This window comes from Stegostoma tigrinum, chromosome 24 (genome assembly GCF_030684315.1).
Source record: "Stegostoma tigrinum isolate sSteTig4 chromosome 24, sSteTig4.hap1, whole genome shotgun sequence".
In the NCBI taxonomy this organism is placed as follows: Eukaryota; Metazoa; Chordata; class Chondrichthyes; order Orectolobiformes; family Stegostomatidae; genus Stegostoma; species Stegostoma tigrinum.
The window spans coordinates 28,844,952-28,865,329 of NC_081377.1; the positions used below are offsets into that span (position 1 = coordinate 28,844,952).

The following is a 20,378-nucleotide window of genomic DNA, read 5'->3' on the forward strand; positions in this document are numbered from 1 at the left end:
GATGCTGGAAATCAGAAACAAAAACAGAAGCTGCTGGGAAAACTCAGTGGGTCTGGCAGCATCAATGTGGTGAGAATGCAGAGTTCATGTTTCAAGGTCAGGTCTAGTGACCATTCTTTAGAACAAAACTTTTTTTTGTAATATTCGGTAGCTTCTTAAATGAGTATGGGTAAAGCAATGAGCAAAACAGTGAGAATCATTTAGAAGGTATTTACCACCAAATAAAGTCTGCACATAGTCCAAAAGGGCAATGGCTCCATTTGTAGTTAACTTTAGACAGTCTGATCTCCTTCATTAAGGAAGGATGTCAGGCAGCTAAAAAAAAGTGCACTAGATCGAATAACTTTCTCATCTTGGGAATCAATATCAGAACAAAATTTGGTTTCTCCTTCTCCGGCTATCTGCACAACTCAAGCAGCAAATCTCATTCAGCTTTGTTGAAAGTGAGCCTTAAGAATGTTGAACTCACTACCACAGACAGCAGTTGAGATAAATGCTACAGATGCAGGTAAGAGACAGCTAAATAAATACACAACAAATACAGGAACACAAAATACACTGATCCATTAAGTAGAGTTCGAAGAAGTTTGTGTGAAGCGTAAAAATTCCAACTGTACTAAAGGACCTATATCTATGCCATGAAGTTTCTACAATCCTGTGAATCCAATTTTGGATGACTGGGCCCTCAGACCCATACCCTTGGAATTTAACTCTGGATATAAAAGAAACTAGAAGTACTACTTTTTAAAATGGAAAAGGTTTAATTTAATTGTTCATTGACACTGATGTTTCTAAAGAAAGTCGACTGCAAATACTAGCTACTCGAGTTCATTGCATTCTAATGTCAGAAACTGGTCTGAAGCAGGGGAAAAAAAGTAACAACTTAAGAAGTATCTGAAAATTCCATTTTCAACACAGCAGCAAGCCAGCCTTAAAGAGCACCTTAAAAAAAATGCAAAGCACAACATTTCAATTCAAATATCAACAGGACATACTTCATACAAGCTAAAACACAGGTTCATATGTCAATATTTAATGGGGGGGAAATGGAGATAGACAACTTGACCAAACAATGCCAGCAAGCAACCCACATTGTCTCTTTATCAGGAAGGCCATTACATCATGTGAGACTCAGGTACATAAACAACAATTGGCCTTCTCCTGGGACCAAGAACCCTAGGGCCCACCGAGAGTTGCCAGCCAATCAGGGACTGACAGATCTATCGATTCACAGTGCCACCCAGAGGGTAATGGCTACTGCCAGTATGACACCCACCTGGGACCTTGTGACACCACTGATCACAGGGGAGTGGTTGGGGTGGAGACTGCTGGGAGGAGAAAAGGGAGAGGACAGGCTCTCAGCGGTGCCACCTGATCAGCAATAGAGTAGCTTTGAATGAAGGATCCCACCTTGGGAGCCTGGAAGCAACCTTTATTTGGCTAATACCAGCAGTATCATTACAATTGTATCAATTACCCACTTAAGGACCTTGACTGGTGGCTGGGGAGGCAGGCTGTCCCCAGGCATTCCTACCACAGGCTTACTCAAAGTGAAGGTAGTAGGTGTAAGGCTCCTCCCAACCAATCTCCTGCCTGATTAAATACCTCTGCACCAAACGTGCTACAGATGGGAGCATTAATTACCACCCATGGATATTCTTTTAGATATGAGGAGCAGGGTTGACCATCTTGGAAGATAATCCTGGAGGCCTTGAGCATTAAAGATCACGACCCAGAAAAACGTTGCAAGCAATGTAAGGAAAAAACATCATAGCGATGACACTGTACGTTTTAAACATTCTTCATTAACATTTTTGTTCCTAGTTATAAAAATATTAGGGAATGGGAGGGGAAAGAATATTTGCCTGACAGTGAAGAATCATCCAATTCAGTAACCAAGAGAATACTTTGCACAGTATTTGGCTGTGGACAACAGAACCCAGTGGGATCAGAAAAGTTGAGATTCCCAACAGCGAGGGTTTGGAGCGCAGTGGACAGACAGTTCATATCTCTAACCAGAGTTGGCTACAGCTCATAGCAATTCACAGCCTGGCTACATAGTCACAGGTTTTCATTGGCTCCAACTGTCTGTACATGCAGTCATCAGGCAAGAATCAGGCTGTGAAACCCAAACAGCCCTGTGGGTATGCCACCCCGAGAGTGGCTGCTTCAGTGAGATAATAACGAGTAACCATAGCTCAAGAAGCGGTTCTCTGGAAAAGGCCAGCACCTTTTGGAGAGGAAGGAACCATTTGGAAAGGGATGGTGGTGGTATATTTGAAGACAAGGTGAGGGGTAGCACATTTCTGAATAAGAGCAAAACAAATCAATAGGCAAATCAAAGAACAGCCTTAAAAAGAGCCTTTTAAAGGCACAGTAGCAGTGTTTCAGGTTGATGCAAAAACTGAAAGAACTGCTGATGCTGTAAATCAGAAACAAAGACACAAGTTGCCAGAAAAACTCAGATGTGGCAGCATCTGTGAAGAGAAATCAGAGTTAACGTTTCCGGTCTGTTCTGAAGAAGGGTCACTCGACCCAAAACGTTAACTCTGATTTCTCTTCACAGATGCTGCCAGACCTGCTGAACTTATGCACCAACTTCTGTTTTGTTTCAGATTGAGATGGTACTCTCCTGCAAGTGTGGAATTAATTTCTTATTGCTCATTATTCTCAGGAGAGTTGGTTCCAAACTGTTCTTAATCAAAAACAAACCACTTCAGCTCAATGCAAAAAATAGATTTTGATTTCACAATCTTTAAAAACAAAATTAAGTGAGAAATGGCCTGTCAATTAAATCCTGGTTCCCACAGCAAAATTAACCCTTAGGACACCACAATATTCCTGCGACAACAGAATAAATCTTAAAACCTGTGTTTAGAAATTTGAAGAATGCCACAAAATTTGGTTTGCAAATGATTTGAATAAATTCACAGTGATCACCCAAATACAGAAATTGGAGTTTCCTTTCGATGCAATTTACAGAGCAGAAAAAATACAACATGCAAAAGCTACAGAAGTCATTCAGTTCTTGACCGTTAATGTTGAGGATCAAATTACTCTTTTATCGTCTGATGTAAAGGATAAAGAAGCACAGCGTGAGTCTCCGTCCTTACTGAATTACACCTTTTTCCTCTGCTCACAGAAGAGAGTAATTCAAAATGTAGTGAAAATATTTGAATCCTGTTCATCAGCAGAACTGAAACAAGAGGAGAAGTAAAAAAAACTTGAGATTATTATTAATGCACTCCCATTAAACAACACTGGTTCTTTGCTAATGGAATGACACAATGACATATCAAGTCTATGACATCAACCTACCAAAGCAAAGCCAAGCTGAAGTGTTTTAATTAACATTATCAGTCTGTAGTAAAGGCCAAGGGACATGTTCCAGTCTATTATCTCTACACATTATTGGGAATAGTCCAGATGTCCCCAGTCTGTAACATTTGATGGCCAGTGTTTACTGACCCCAGCTGGGAAGGTAGTAAATTAGCACCTGGAAAGACAGAAGATGGGGGAGATACTAAAAAAAGTTTCCCCATCAGTATTTACTGTAGAGAAGGATATGGAAGCTAGGGAAGTTGGGGAAATAAATGGTCATATCTTGAAAAGTGTCCAATTACAGAGGAGGAGATGCTGGATATCTTAAAATGCTTCAAGGTGGATAAATACATAGGATCTGATCAGGTGTATCCCTGGAGTTTGTGGGAAGTTAGGGAAGTGATTGCTGGGTCCCTTGCTGAGATTTTTGTATTATCGATAGCCATGGATAAGGTGCCAGAGGAGTGGGGGGTGGCTAATGTGGTGCCACTATTTAAGAAAGGTGGTAATAAAAGCCAAGGAACTATAGACTGGCAAGCCTGACATGAGTGGTGGGCAAGTCATTGGAGGAGTTTCTGAGGGACAGGATTTACATGTATTTGGAAAGGTGGTAAGGACTGATTAGGGACAGTCCATATGGCTGTGTGTGTAGGAAATTGTGTCTCAATAACTTCATTGGACTTTTTGAAGAAGCAACAAAGACAATTGATGAAGGCAGAGCAGTGGACATTGTCTATAATGGGCTTCAGGAAGGCATTCAACAAGTTTCCACACAGTAACCTGTTGGGAAGTTTAGATCACATGGAATCCATGGAGATCTAGCCATATGGATTCAAGATTGGCCTGAAGGCAAAAGACAGGAGGTGATGGTAAGGTTTGTTTTTCCCAAGTGGGTAATCCAAGATGGAGGACAGGAAAAATTTGCGGCTGTACATAAAGTGCTCCTTTTTTGAGGTACTTTCAGTTTTAGAGCTGATTTCCTCAAATTCTAGAAGGTGTAATTACTGTTTTATATGCATTGTTTTGGAACGTTGGGGGAAAAAAATCATAACAATGGCACTTTAAAAAAGGAGAAAGGGAGACAAAGGCAGTCACCACAAGGTGAGAGAGAAATCCACACATAAACCTACACTGTTGTCTGACCCAGTAGTGAACCTTCACAGCTACTGTTTCCACTATTTGGTTTCAAGTACATCTGGACATTGGAGTTCTTCTAAGAAAAATAAACAAACAGCAAAATTCACAGCTGACCTTGGAGAAACCTCTGTAGGGAGATCATAGCTGGGGAGCAGCTAAGTGGCTGTTTTTTTTTTGTAAATCTACAATAGTGAGTAGAGTGGGTTCTTTTTGATTATATGTTTCTTTTTATTGAGCTCTGTCTCTTGATTACCTAAGGGGCAATATTTTCTTGCAGAGAGTGATGCATGTATGGAATGAGCTGCCAGAAGAATTGGTGGAGGCTAGAATGATTATAACATTTAGAAGTATCTGGATGGATATACGAATATGAAGGATTTAGAGCTATATGGGCCAAATGCTGGCAAATGGGACCAGATTTATACAGGACATCTGGTCAGCATGGATGTGTTGGACTGAGGGTCTGTTTGCATGCTGTATATCTCTATAACTGGCATCAGTGCCCTATGCCAGGGAATGGAGGTAAAAGTAGTGAGAGAGGTCTATTTACTAGGAAGCCTGCACTAGAAGTGATACTGGACGAAAACAGATTTAGTTCTGTCCTGTGGAATGTACATGATGGAAGTATTTGCCCATTCACACTAAAATGGTCAGTCAATTGGGGTAACATAATGTTGTCAGCATTCCTGAGATTATAACACAGTTTAAGGCAGCGTTCTAGAGAAGCAAACTAAAATAATAGAAAGAAGAGAGAGGAGGGAGTGTCCAGCAACCACCAGGTAGAGTGGGAAGCTATTGCCCAAAATTCTTATCCAGTGACTTCTGCTGGAAAGTGCATGTCTGTGGATTTTAAGAATCAGACCTGTAAGAGTTCAGTAGTAAACCCAAACCCACTCTGTTAGCTCACCCAACACAACTGGAAAATAGGACCAAAGTCCACTTTATCTACGTCTATGGAAGAGGGGAGAATAGAGGTTGCAGGTTGTCAAAGAGAGAAGGAAGGAATAAAACAAAATGTAAAAAAATGACAAAGTAATGAGACAAACCTTCCAGCGGTTTCCGCATTCATTGCACAGGACGAAGGTGGTCATCGGTTCATCGGCACTGCGGGTCTGAACCTGTGGAGTTAATTTTTAAAAAACCGTTTAGCTTTGGTCTGTGTATGACAACAAACGGGTTCAACTTAATGATCAGGGGTTCAGAAGCATGGATTAGTGTGTCGATCTCCACAACTGACTCTAAATTAGCGTTCTATGGATCAAAATATAACATGTAGCCTAGAGATAACAAGGTGTAGAGCTGGACGAACACAGCAGACCAAGCAGTATCATAGGAGCAGGAAAGCTGATGTTTCGGGTCTAGACCCTTAACATGTAGCCTCTTCAGTCTATGAAACATTAATCAGTAAGAGGTAGTAACATATTATCAAGGGTTACTTGTAGTGTTGCATGAGGAAATCTGAATAAGATGTTTCATACATGTAGAATGTTCAGATTTTTTGTACTAGCCTTCTTGCAACAATATCCATCTACCTGATTATAGGTACAATTTTTCTTCTTGCATTTTCCACATTGAAAAAGAGTAGAATGAGTTCCACCCGTCTTTGCCATTTGATGTTCCCTGATAGCTTCTCTGGTTATCACATTGCGAAGCTCCTTCAACTCATCACTGGCCATCTCCTGTCAAGACAAGAGAGAATGATAGTCTCACGAATGACAGCTTAGTTAATGGAATGTCAAAATTCCATGAATAACCCATGTTAGAAAAAGACAAATTAGCTTGGGTCTTCACCTCAGCTGCTTCCTGTAAACAACAGCCCAATTAAATTGAAACCTAAGACCTTAATCTTGAGTCAAAGTCAACAAAAGGTCAGATTCAACTCTAAAGACATCACAAAACATTCAATTTTCATAGAAAAATACAAAGTGTTGTCTTCCTCTAAGAAAGCCATAATAAAGTGCACTCCTTATTTGATCAAAAATTTGTTCATACAAGTAGAACCATTTTACAGCGTGGTAAACTGAAAACAAAACATGCTGGGGGTTACAGTGAGTCAGGTGGCATCCATGGAGAGAAAGCAAGCTAACGTTTGAGTCTATATGGCTCTTCATCAGCTCTAGTCATCTAGACTTGAGATGTTTGCTTGCTTTCTCTTCTTGGATGCTGCTTGACCCTCTGTGATCTCCAGCATTTTTGTTTTTAGTTCAGATTCCAGCTTCTGCAGTAATTTGCTCCTACTTAGGGTGTGTTAGTCATACGATAAACTGTACAATAAAATAACATTGAGCAAGTCTTAATGAGTTTCCCTTTGTCAGCTCTCCTCCCCTCTTCTAGAATATTGGTGTTCCCACTGTGAAGCAGTACCATGTGCAGCCGAAGCACTTTAGTGCCTTACCCAAGTGTCCAGGTCCTGGTCAATGAGCATATAAAGTGAGTGCAAGTTGGCTGGAGGTGGCACTGCAACTGGGCCAGTTCCGTAAGACACTAGTCTCTCTTTTCATCTCTTCCCTTGCAGGTGTTATCATGCACCTTGAAGCCATCTCACCTCTGCAGTCATCCTTGCCAGGTGGAGCAAGTCGATCGCACCAGCCAACACGTTCCTTCTCAAGTTAGGGTTCTTTGGGTCCTTCAGGTTACTTATTCTGCTTCGAACACGGTTTTTGTATTTCATGTCTGTTTTCTGGAACTCCTGGTAGATATGTGAAATGGTTCAGAAAAAACATAAGGGTGAAAAAAGCAGAGGGAACAAGAGAAAATAAACAAAAAACTTCTAGCGTTAGAAGTGGGACACACTGCTCGAAAGGCTGGTGGAAGGAAATTTAACAGCAACATTCAAAAGGGAACTTAAGTTCTTCAGAGGGAGAGATCTACATAGTATTGGTGGGAGGGCAGAGGAACGAGATTAAATTGGGCTGCTCCTTTAAAGGAAACACTTCTGGCAAGCTACACTGAATGGTTGACTAATTTCTTCATGGGATCTGGGTTTCGTTTTTGTGAACAACATTTGTTGCCCATTCCTACTTGAACTGATTACAGAGAACAGTTAAGAGGCAACCACAATGCCCAGGGCACAGAGTCACATGTAGGTCAGACCAGATAAGGATGGCAGATTTCTTCTCCTACAAGGATATTTGCGAACTAGATGCATTTTGAAAGACAATTGTCATGGTTGCAGTTGCTGGAATCACCTTTATTAATCAGATTTTATTGGTTCAATTAAAATTTCACTAGCTGCAGTGGCAGAATTTCAATCCATGTCCTCAGTATATGAGTTGTGCCTCGTGATAACAAATCCACCTATGTTACCACAACACTATTACGTTCCCCAACTCAGGGCTGTACAGCCTCACCTCTTAGTCAGATAGTTATGGATTCAACTCCAAACTCTCTAGGACTTAAGCAAAAATATCCAGACTAATAATCCTAGTGCTGTACTGAGGCAGCAGCGTAATTGTCGGGGTTGGACCACATTTGAAATGTTATATTTAACCCTCTCAGGCAAGCATAAAAGGGTACCATTCTGGAATTGCTGTGCACAGAATGTTCTACATGACAACTGAGACAATGCTCCAAATACGCTTCACTGTCAATAAAGGGCTTTGAGATGTTGTGAAGTTATGAAAGGAACTGTGTACATTTTTTTTTCCTTTCACTCTCTGCTTTTTCTGATTTCCTGACACTTTCACACCTTATTTTCCATACTGGTTAATTCAAAAGGATATAATCTTCAATTTCAGCACCCATCTTGTCACAGTTCACACCATAGTCTTTGTAATCATCTGTGGAAAGAACCAGTAAATTATTCTAATTATTTGGAGTAGAAAAACACATATAATGCATAGCTTGGAATGAAACTCACAGGGAGCACCTATGGGCAAGATGCACATCCAGGAATTCCCACCCTGTTAAGTATGGCAGGGATTTTGGAAGCTCCCCCACAATTCATTCTCAAAATCTAGCATATACTGCACATATTACAGATGGTGTTGAGTCAATTGAGCTGTAGATAATATTTAACTACAGAGTGGGGTGAGAGCACACGACAACAGGATGTGTTATGCTAATTTGATTGAGAGTTAACATATGCAAGGCAAGGAGTCTAACCTCATAAGATATTACCTCAACCTAACAGTGCTATTGCCATTGCCGGTCTACTCCACCAGCAGTATTGATAATCTCATCCAACTCTTTTCAATTATCGCTCCATTTCAACACACCCAGGTTCCAAACAAGTTACCACCAAGGTTGACCCAACTGACTGAAGTATTAAATGAGAAAAAAAAACCTTTTAACATCCCGTTAGAAGGCAGCTGTGAATTATTTTGCTAGCACCTCTGAGCAAGAGTCAAGTCTCACACTAGAGGCTTGAGTGCAAAACCTAGACTGGTACTGCCTGAGCAGTGCAGAAGGAGGGCTGCACTGCTGGAGAAGGTATTGTTCAGATCAGACACTTAGTCATAGCCTTATGAAACTTCTCATGTAAAAGCACCATTTAGGTGCAGGTTCTGCCTTGGTATCCTAATCAAAATTTATCCTTCAATTAACATCATTATCTGGATTATCTAAGCATTCTCATGCTGCTGATAATATGAGGCTACCTGTGCAACACTTTAAACTGTCTGTAAAATCATTTTAAGAAGTCTTCTGGGAATGGAAGCTGTTTAAAAGTTAAGGGGATCTGGTGGTTCAGTCGTAGTGTCCCACCTCTGGGTCAAAAGGTCTGGGTTCAAGTCCTTCCTGCCCCAAAAGCGTCATAAGATGTCTGAAATAAATTCCTTCTTTTATTCTTTAATTAAGAAACCCCTTGAATGTCAATAAATGAAGAAAATGTATAATTTTAAATTAACCATGTTCAAGAAATTTCGAAGTGACTTGTTCTGCTTTGTTCTCCTGTTCAACACAAACTTGGTCAAGATGTCCATGAGCCTTTTACAGTCATTACCCACTCTATACACTGCTGGCACTGACCAGCACATGTTTTCAAAAAAGCACACAATTTAACACATGGAAAAAGCATCTCACCATCAGTCTTCAAAGCTGCAATTAGCATCTCTACACATTTGTCACGGATGGACTCTCCAGTTGACAAGAAAGGAGGGAGGATAGTTGGTGTGCAGAAGGTAGGGCTGGTAGGTGTGGAAGGTGATTCCATCTTTGCTTTGCTGCTACCTCCACTGTTAAAATAGGTAGAAAAAAAAATCAAAACAGCAAAACCTCTGAAAGATGAAGCAGATTACAGTAAATCCCAAAGAATCACAATATGTCTTTATTTTGGTGATAACAGGGTACCTGGGGGGAGGCCCAAAAGAGCAAGCTGCTTGGTAAATCAGAAAGTCCACCTGCACTCTCCATCAATTTGATTTAACCTACCATTTTGAAACAACTCAGAAAATGAAGCAGTCCATGGCCAAATGCATTAAGACCTGGGCAATATCCAGGTTTGAGCTGACAAGTGGCAAGGGACGCCACACAAGTACCAAGTGATGACCATCTCTAACAGGAGAGAATCCAACATTGTTCCTTAACATTTACTGGCATTATCATCACTGTTTAAGATGATTAAAAGATTTTTTGTTAAAAAGATTTAAACAATTTTATTGAGCAAGTCTAGGACAACGAGGTCATAAAGCTTTAAGAGTCATTAAGGATGCATAATAAATCCTACCCAGTAACACCTATATTACACAAAAAACATAAAGTTACGGCCAAGCTGTTCAGGAATTATTGTACATCCTCGAGTAAAAGTTGATCTCATGTAAAGATTGACACCCTATTTTTGGCCAAAATATCTGCAGTTTTCCAAATATTTTGTGTAAAAGTCAACCCTAGTTCTTCACAGATAACGGATCAACATTTGTGAGTCAAGGTATTATCCTGTACATAAATGTTACATTGAGGAATTTTTCCATGCTACTATGTGTTTTGATGTACGATTCACAACAATTTGGTGTAAGAGTTTAAGACACATCAGATCACAGGTGACAACCTCCCTTTGTTTGCAGCTCAGCTGAGCTCAGTTCCCCTGTAGCGTTCATGGAATATGGTCATGTACCTAGTTGAGGTTTTGAAATTCCTTCATCTTATGTAAAAATGCTCTCCAGAAAACACAAATATTGTGCAGCAGCATTTAACATGAAAGTTACTGAAGTTGCAGAGAAGACAAATAATTGTGTAGCAGCAAGAAATTTGTGTGTTTCGTAGAAAGCCATCAAACCAATTCAGAAAATTCCAAAACAAGTAAGTGTGCGAACAGAGTTAGAACTGGCCACAACTGGAGTAAAAAAGTTGTTGAGTGGGTGCTTGAAAATCATCAAAAATGGAAAATGTGTTAGTAATGAAGCCATCCAAATCCACGCACAAAATGAATCCAAGAAGGATGGAATTTCAAATTTTAAGGCAAGTGCTGGACAGTGCACACTGCTCATGAGAAGTCATGACTCAGTACTTCTGCAGAGAACTTAGACTGCCTGCTGAACTACAGGATATTACAATTTCACCAATTTGTAATCATAAATTGGCAGAAGAAAGACTTCTGCTCATGATATGGTATTTTGGACAGTAGCATGAATTTCAGCCCCTCAAAACTAGTGTGCATACAACAGATAACTCCATAAATTTAACCTTATAAAACAGTCTAAAAAATGTGACTTTTACACATGTACTTATGGCATGTCAAGAAGCACATCCTCATACAAACAGTAATGAGGATCTGGAAACTTTCTTCCCCAAAAGGCCGTTGATCTGGGGTCAAATGAAGATTTCAAAACTGAAATTGACGGAAATCTTGTTTAACAATAGACTAAGGTTGAAGGGGCCCAGGGTCAAATGAAACTTACCTACAGAATGATCATGATCAAAATGAATGTACAGGGCCTTTGGGCTGAATAGCCCTGATTTAAAAGCATGGGCCCAGCCACTTGGATGGGTTATTCCAAACAAATTCTATAGCCATTGGGCTATTAATTAGCTCAGAGCAAGAAGTCTGCTCCCCCTGTCTGGGAGGCAATCCCAACTCAGAAGTCTGCTGGCTCATCAAATGCCAGAGGCGGATTAATCACAGTAGCACCACTGGGAGCGGTGCCCAATTCCAGAAGAGCATGCAGTCCCTTTGCTGAGGAGTCATGCAGCCAAATCTTGAAGCTGAGTTTGTACAAGGAGAGTCTCACTGTGAGTGCCACTTTTAGTAGGGGATTGAATTGGAAATGGGTGGGGAGATGGAGGAGGCAGGAGTATCATGGCAGCCAACTTGAGGCACAACGTCCTCAACAGGATGGACTCCCATCCCTAGCTTGCAAAAGGTTTCCCAGCTACGACTTAAGGGCCTTAACTCAGGGTAAGGAGATTGTCTGATGCCTTTCTCACTGCTGATAAAAGGTAGATGTGGGCGCGACATTGCCTCACTCCATAGGACCCCGTTTTACACACCCCGCCTTCCATCCACTCCCACTCATCCAGATGCCCAATCCCGGGAAAATACAAAAGTTCTATCCCAAGTTTCTTGGAGACATAATGCAGTGAGTCAGCATTGAAAGATCAGAAATGAACGAAGGTGAGTTTCAGCCTGGTCCAGAACGGGAACACAAGGCAGCAACCGGGAATTAGCAAAGGGCCCACAACTGGGGGGAAATGGATAGCAAGATTATACCTTTGTATTGTTACATGGAGAAATGACTGAAATCATCAAGTCTGATCATAACTTAATTAAGATCCATTACACAGTCTCTTACTCTCAAATCATTCTCTCCCAGGAATTAAAATCTTTTCTTTTCTTGGTCATTCCTTTTTGAGGCTGTCCAAATCGAAGTTTTTAAATCATTGAACTGTTACATTCAGATTTGCTTTATGTTTTATTTCCTTCCTGCTATCCTCTAGTCTAACCGCAGCTGGATTTTGAATTTTAAAGAAATCATAGCACAGATAGCTAACCTTTCTTCTTTCAAATTATCCACGGAAGTTCTTCGAGCTGGTGAGGCTGCTGTTGACGATTTGCTGTTGTACGAATCCTTCCTACAACAGAGAATGAAGGGTTTACTGACTGATTAATATTAGGCTAGTGTTCATCACAAGAAATCACAGATGACATATTACTAGAGGAAACTTCCACCAAAGTAGGAGCCAGTGAAAACATGATTTTTTTTAATATCGTAAATATTGGACAAGGAGGAGGAAACAATTTTGTCACTGATAGGGTCTCATTGATTAGGAGTTCTCGATTAACAACCGTCAGCAAGAGTGAGCAGACTTGCGAGATATTTCTTCGTTTGGAGTGTTGTTGTCCAGAGGAAGTGTTTGAGGCAATAACCATTGTATCATTGCAAGAAAAACTGAGGATGTATTTCATTCAGAGGAAGATACTGCGTACAGAGATTTGTTTAGTGCATCAATGAGATATGGACATTGCAGCTAGATCAGCATTTATTCACCATCCCCAATTGCTCTGCAGAAGCTGGCAATGGGTGGCCATTGCCTTGAACCATTGCTGTCCATGTTATGAAGCTACTACCATCAATGCTGTTAAGGAATGAGTCCCAGGATTTTGAGATCATAACAATGAAGCCACAGTGATATTATTCCAAGTCAGAATGGTAAGTAGCTCAAAGAGAAAATAGCAACTGAAAGTGTTTCAATTCATTGGCTTTCCTTCCCCTTCCAGGTGCTGGAGGTTTCGAACATCAGAGGAGCTTCAGTGCATTGTTATTGTGCCTCTTCTCGATGGTACACGCTGTAGCCACTACGCATCCATGCTGGCGGTTGTGAATGTTTAAAGTGGTGGATGAGATACTGAACAAGTGAGCTGTTTTGTGCTTCTTGAGTGTTATCAGAGAAGTACACAGCCAGCAAGTTGATGGTATTCCATCACACTCCCTTTACACATAGTGGCCAAACTTTGGATAGTCAGGAGGGGAGTTACATGCTGTAACATTTCTAGGTTATTAGCTGCACTTTTAACCAGAGTTTTTATAAAGTTGGTTCAGTTCTTAGGGCTAAAAGGATCAAAAGGCACGAGGAGAAATTGGAAACAGGATGATAAGTTGGCTGGTCATCCAGGATCATACAGAATGGGAGAGCAGGCATAAACAGCTGAATGGCCTGTTATTGTTCCCATTTCCAATGTTGTGATGTTCAGTATCTGGGCAGTGGTAACCTGCAAGGTGCAGATGGTAGAGGGGGTTCAGTGATGGCAGTGCCACTTCAGTGAACGTGATCATTGGTTGACACTTGTTTGGTCCAAGCCTGCATGTTGCATAGGCCTTGCTGCATATGGACACAGACAGCTTCTCAGCTAGAGTGGGAGGAAGGCACATAACCATCAGTTATCATTGAATCTGCCTGGAGTCCCTTCATAAGCAATACTTCCCAGATCATAAGAACTCACTAAATTAAACAAAACTCATCTTGTCGCTGACTCCTCCACTTCATATCAGAGCCCTCTAGTTAATAAACCTGCCAATGGAGACAGTCACTTTTTCAAAATTCTTTGTGCTCTGAACCCTGTGTATAAAATCGATCCTTAACCTTCTCTGCTCCAAACAGAATGAGGACAATCTGCCTCACTCCACTGAAGGACTGCAGTTGGCTGGTTTGCTTTGGAATGGAGACAACATCGACAAAATGCATCTTTCTTTGCTGTAAATATTCATGGTCCCAAGAAGGGATTAAAACAAATACATATTTCTCTTTGAGATTTAGAGATGGTTGGCAATTTAAATTATGTATTTACCAAGATACAATACTTACCATTCACTTGGGCATATTTAAATAAACAACATTTCTTGCAATATCCTACAAATGTCTATAAATATTCAAGGTATGCCTGTTGTTCGCATGTTCAAAACTGGCAGTAAGCGGTAATATGGAACAATCAAGGACCGGTACTGAAATGTATTTTGTTCTTTGTACAGTCGTACGTTCTGGTGCAGTACTGTTAAAGTCTGTGTAAAGCAATATTGGAGTTGGTTTGTGACCTTGTGGCTCTACCTTGAGACTAACTGCTCTCAGTACAAAGTGGTACTGGTAAGCTTTGTTGATTCTAGGCTCCCTGCCAAGCAAGAAGAGGCCATTACGGAACACAGTACATCAGGGAATGTCTAAACTTCTGATTTCTCAACTGATATCAAGAAAATGAATGGGTTCTTGACCCTTAGAGTGACTGGAATAATATTATGTCTGATAGTACTGCCCCTCTAGCCAGGTAACTCTGTTGTGTAGTCACTGATCCAGACTGGGATAGGTCATTATGCTCCAGGGAAGCAACACCCACCAAAGGGGAAGGGGGACAAGGATCAGTCAGTGATCCCACTCTTGATTATAATTCATTGACCTAGTTGCATACTGTGGTGCAAACAAGAAATGAAAAACAGATCTGGAAGGCTTGATCTCAGTCAATGCTTTCCATAACCATTTAAATGTCTGACATTGCCTCCTCAAGTCACAAACAGCAGTCTCTCGCATGAAGTGCCATAAAATAACAGCGTCAGGAAGGGTCAACTTCTTCAAGAGAGGGTGAAGTTCATTAAAGGCAAGTGAAGGCTAGACTATACTGATCTTGCTCCGTATTTCTAGACCGATAAGGAGATAGAATCAGTTATCTTTCAGCCTTTTTATCTGTTAAATGTTCCTTGACAACTTCAAGCTGATTGGTGGGGATGTGCTGCATGAATCTCTCCTGTGATTGAAATAAATGGTGAATTGATCATTTTCAGCGTTAGCCTTTCACGCTCAGGCAGAAGATGTTATCATTGTATGACGTTCACCACTTGTAACCATGTAACCCTCCTTGCCTTACGTTCACCGGCAAAAGATTCGCATGACCTGTGAAGAAGGACATCAGTGTTCTTTAAAGCTACAGTGAACTCAATGAACTTGAAGAGTGACAAAGGAAACCTTTAAACTTGGCAAAGTGCTAATTTTATCCGAATAATTATCACAGGTGTGCAGCACGGGGGCTCAGTGGTTAGCACTGCTGCCTCACAGAACCAGGGACCTGGGTCAGATTCCACCCTTGGGCAACTGTCTGTGTGGAGTTTGTACATTCTCCCTGTGTCTGTGTGGGCTTCCTCCGGGTGCTCTGGTTTCCTCCCATAGTCCAAAGATGTGCAGACTAGGGTGGATTGGCCATGCTAAACTGCCCATAGTGTCAGGGATGTGCAGATTAGGTGGGTTAAAGGGGTATGGGTCATGGTGGGACACTCTGTGGGTCGGTATGGACTTGTTGGGTTGAAGGGCCTGTTTCCATACTGTAGGGGATTCTATGACTTTAACCATCACGTGGGATTTATCTTTTCCGTTTTATACTCATCGTCTAGCGCCTTTGAATCAACCACTGCCAAAATTGCAAAACTAGTTATTATAATGGTTTGATTGACCAGATCTAATTACAAAAGCAGAACAGGCTTCAGTGATCTACGCCAGTGATCTCCTTGTTGGGAGACCTTATTCTTTAATGGGATAAGGGCATCACAGCTGAACCCCTGTTTGTTGTTCATCCATAATTGCCCTTGAAAAGGTGATAGTGAGCTGTCTTTTTGACTGCAATGTATAGGAGCTCACGCAGTGTTAAGAAGCGAGTTTCATAAATTTGACTCATTGGCAGTGAAGGAACAGCAAAATAGTTCCAAATCAGGGTGGCCTGTGGGTTGGAGGAGAACATAAAAGTAACGGTGTTCCCATGCATTTACTGTCCTTGTCATCTGAGGTGGTAGGGGTCGGATATTTGGAAGGTGCTTCCAAAGGGAATCCATTTGAGTCTAATACAATATTTTAACGTGAAATGTCAGGCCTAAACTACGGGGACCTGGGAGTCCCTTTTTATTGTGCATACGGCACCTTCCAAGCCCATGACCACTACCCATCTGTAAGGTTAAGGGCAATAGATATACAGGGCAGGTACCAGCTGCATGTTTCCTGTCTAAACCAATCACCATCCTGACTTGGAAATATATTGTCATTACTTCAATGGATCAAAATCCTGGAACTGAAAGTTGTGGTTTAAGTGCGGGAAAATGAGACTAGTGTAGGTAGTAGAGTATCTTGGCAATACAGATGCAATAGCCTGAAAGGTCTCTTACGTACTGTATGATTCTATGAACTCCCTAATTGTATTATGGGTGTATCCACACTAAATGGACAGCAGTGACTCAAGGCGGCAGCTCACCACTATTTTTCCAAGGTCCACCAACAATGGGCAATAAATGCTGGCCCAGTCAGTGACACCCACATCCCACAAATAAATGCTTTTTTTTAAAAAGCTATCACTTCCTTCTCACCATTTACAGTTTTAAGAAAGGGCTTTGGAATAGGTTACAACAAGTAAAGTTTCTGTATGAATCCAAGTTGAATGAGGTGGCTTTGAGGTGTCTGAGTTATCTTATAAGGTGCTATATAAATAGCCATCTCCATTTTGTTTCTCAGAGGCATTTGGCTAGGAATCAAGAGTTCAAAGTGCCACTGACAGTTCAAATGATGACAAGGTCAGGCAGAAATGTCTCCCTCAAACCTGTCCAGGTTCTTGGACCCAGAATATTCAGAGGGGCTGCAATTGTTTGTAGAACCCTACCCCAACACAAGTTAGTGCTATCATAATAGATTGGGCAGGGCTACTTGGATGCGCACTGCACCAAATCTTGGAAACAAGTCATTACACTAATGAATAAATCTTTTTCCCCACAGATGTTAACCATGTGGTTTTCTATTTATATATACAGACAGAACTGCTGGGAGAAGCACAGCTAGTTACCATGAGATGTGTCAGCAACAAATCTGTGTTGAATTGCCACAATCCTTGAATAAAGTCAAGAAACATACTGTCAATATCACCTGAAAGAAGAATACATCATGGAAAAGACCACAGCTCAGCAATATGGTTGAGTATAAAACTTTTTAATTGCCTATAACTTCAGTGTATGCATTTTGAAGACATAGCAGTCTTCAATAGTTTAAAAGCATACCCTCATCATGCAACGAAAAGCCTTTAACAATTTTGCTTTCCCTGAATTATAGAAGAATAAATCATTGCCACCCTGATGAATGCTATTCAATTTGCAGGGCATCTTGGCAAAAATATGCATCTTTCTGCTCCTCTTTCACAAAGAAAATAGAAATTTACCAGATACTTCTTCTAAAGATCTTTTTTTAAAAAATAAAACTTCCTTTTATAGCAAAACAGGCATTACACTACCTTTCCTCAGAATCTGTGGAGTTTTTCCTGGACATAGGTGAAAGAGTCATTGGTGACACAGAGCTCAAGAAATCACCCCTGCAAAATAGCAAGAGCCATTTCAAAATCCCTCAAGGAAAACAAATAAAGCAGCATTTACACAATCATTTGTGCATCGTTAATAGTTTACAGAACAGCAGTATAACACTGTAGTATAACAGCCACACTGAGCCCTGCCGCATCTTCACCATCCCCCCAGACCTCCCACTGACTGAGGACGAACGGTCAGTCCTTAGCAAGGGGCTCACCTTTGTCCCCCTACAACCACACATCAACGAATACCAGTCACGGTCGGACATAGAGCAGTTTTTCCGCCGTCTTCGCCTGCATGCCTACTTCTTCAACCGGGAACCCAACCCTCCTTCCACTGACCCCTTCACCCGCTTCCAACACAAGTCCTCCTCCTGGACACCACCCCCAGGCCTCCTACCCTCCCTCGACCTCTTCATCTCCAACTGCCGTCGAGACATTAACCGCCTCAACCTCTCCACCCCTCTCACCCACTCCAACCTCTCCCCCGCAGAACGGGCAGCCCTCCGCTCCAACCCCAACCTCACCATCAAACCCACAGACAAGGGTGGCGCAGTGGTAGTATGGCGCACTGACCTCTACATCGCCGAGGCCAGACGCCAACTCTCCGACACCACCTCCTACCGCCTCCTCGATCATGACCCCACACCCGAGCACCAAACCATCATCTCCAACACCATTCACGACCTCATCACCTCAGGGGACCTCCCACCCACAGCCTCCAACCTCATTGTTCCCCAACCCCGCACGGCCCGTTTCTATCTCCTTCCCAAAATCCACAAACCTGCCTGCCCTGGTCGACCCATCGTCTCAGCCTGCTCCTGCCCCACCGAACTCATCTCCACCTATCTGGACTCCATTTTCTCCCCTTTGGTCCAGGAACTCCCCACCTACGTCCGTGACACCACCCACGCCCTCCACCTCCTCCAGGACTTCCAATTCCCTGGCCCCCAACACCTCATATTCACCATGGACGTCCAGTCCCTGTACACCTGCATTCCGCATGGAGATGGCCTCAAGGCCCTTCGCTTCTTCCTGTCCCGCAGGCCCGACCAGTCCCCCTCCACCGACACTCTCATCCGCCTAGCTGAACTCGTCCTCACACTCAACAACTTCTCTTTTGACTCCTCCCACTTCATACAGACTAAGGGGGTGGCCATGGGCACCCGCATGGGCCCCAGCTATGCCTGCCTCTTTGTAGGTTACGTAGAACAGTCCCTCTTCCGCACCTACACAGGCCCCAAACCCCACCTCTTCCTCCGTTACATTGATGACTGTATCGGCGCCGCCTCTTGCTCCCCAGAGGAGCTCGAACAGTTCATCCACTTCACCAACACCTTCCACCCCAACCTTCAGTTCACCTGGGCCATCTCCAGCACATCCCTCACCTTCCTGGACCTCTCAGTCTCCATCTCAGGCAACCAGCTTGTAGCTGATGTCCATTTCAAGCCCACCGACTCCCACAGCTACCTAGAATACACCTCCTCCCACCCACCCTCCTGCAAAAATTCCATCCCCTATTCCCAATTCCTCCGCCTCCGCCGCATCTGCTCCCACGATAAGACATTCCACTCCCGCACATCCCAGATGTCCAAGTTCTTTAAGGACCGCAACTTTCCCCCCACGGTGATCGAGAACGCCCTTGACCGCGTCTCCCGCATTTCCCGCGACACATCCCTCACACCCCGCCCCCGCCACAACCGCCCCAAGAGGATCCCCCTCGTTCTCACACACCACCCTACCAACCTCCGGATACAACGCATTATCCTCCGACACTTCCGCCATTTACAATCCGACCCCACCACCCAAGACATTTTTCCATCCCCTCCCCTGTCTGCTTTCCGGAGAGACCACTCTCTCCGTGACTCCCTTGTTCGCTCCACACTGCCCTCCAACCCCACCACACCCGGCACCTTCCCCTGCAACCGCAGGAAATGCTACACTTGTCCCCACACCTCCTCCCTCACCCCCATCCCAGGCCCCAAGATGACATTCCACATCAAGCAGAGGTTCACCTGCACATCTGCCAATGTGGTATACTGCATCCACTGTACCCGGTGCGGCTTCCTCTACATTGGGAAAACCAAGCGGAGGCTTGGGGACCGCTTTGCAGAACACCTCCGCTCAGTTCGCAACAAACAACTGCACCTCCCAGTCGCAAACCATTTCCACTCCCCCTCCCACTCTCTTGATGACATGTCCATCATGGGCCTCCTGCACTGCCACAATGATGCCACCCGAAGGTTGCAGGAACAGCAACTCATATTCCGCCTGGGAACCCTGCAGCCATATGGTATCAATGTGGACTTCACCAGTTTCAAAATCTCCCCTTCCCCTACTGCATCCCTAAACCAGCCCAGTTCATCCCCTCCCCCCACTGCACCACACAACCAGCCCAGCTCTTCCCCCCCACCCACTGCATCCCAAAACCAGTCCAACCTGTCTCTGTCTCCCTAACCGGTTCTTCCTCTCACCCATCCCTTCCTCCCACCCCAAGCCGCACCCCCCGCTACCTACTAACCTCATCCCACCTCCTTGACCTGTCCGTCTTCCCTGGACTGACCTATCGCCTCCCTACCTCCCCACCTACACTCTCTCCACCAATCTTCTTTACTCTCCATCTTCGGTCCGCCTCCCCCTCTCTCCCTATTTATTCCAGTTCCCTCCCCCCATC

The 20,378-nt window shown here is 43.1% G+C and overlaps 1 protein-coding gene across 2 annotated transcripts in view; it reads right to left on the reverse strand.

The window, feature by feature from the left end:
• Positions 1-741: 741 nt before the first annotated feature.
• tcea3 (transcription elongation factor A (SII), 3) overlaps positions 742-20,378 on the reverse strand; it is a 31,520-nt gene continuing 11,883 nt past the window's right edge. The window contains exons 6-13 of one of the 2 annotated variants that reach the window (XM_059654322.1): positions 17,636-17,713; positions 12,385-12,465; positions 9,481-9,632; positions 8,176-8,237; positions 7,004-7,153; positions 5,991-6,137; positions 5,505-5,576; positions 742-3,196 (exon numbers count right to left, since the gene is read on the reverse strand). In XM_059654322.1, coding sequence (XP_059510305.1) covers positions 3,188-3,196; positions 5,505-5,576; positions 5,991-6,137; positions 7,004-7,153; positions 8,176-8,237; positions 9,481-9,632; positions 12,385-12,465; positions 17,636-17,713 — 751 coding nt within the window. In that variant the 3' untranslated portion in view covers positions 742-3,187. The remainder of the gene's footprint in view (positions 3,197-5,504; positions 5,577-5,990; positions 6,138-7,003; positions 7,154-8,175; positions 8,238-9,480; positions 9,633-12,384; positions 12,466-17,635; positions 17,714-20,378) is intronic. The other variant, XM_059654323.1, reaches the window with a different exon arrangement.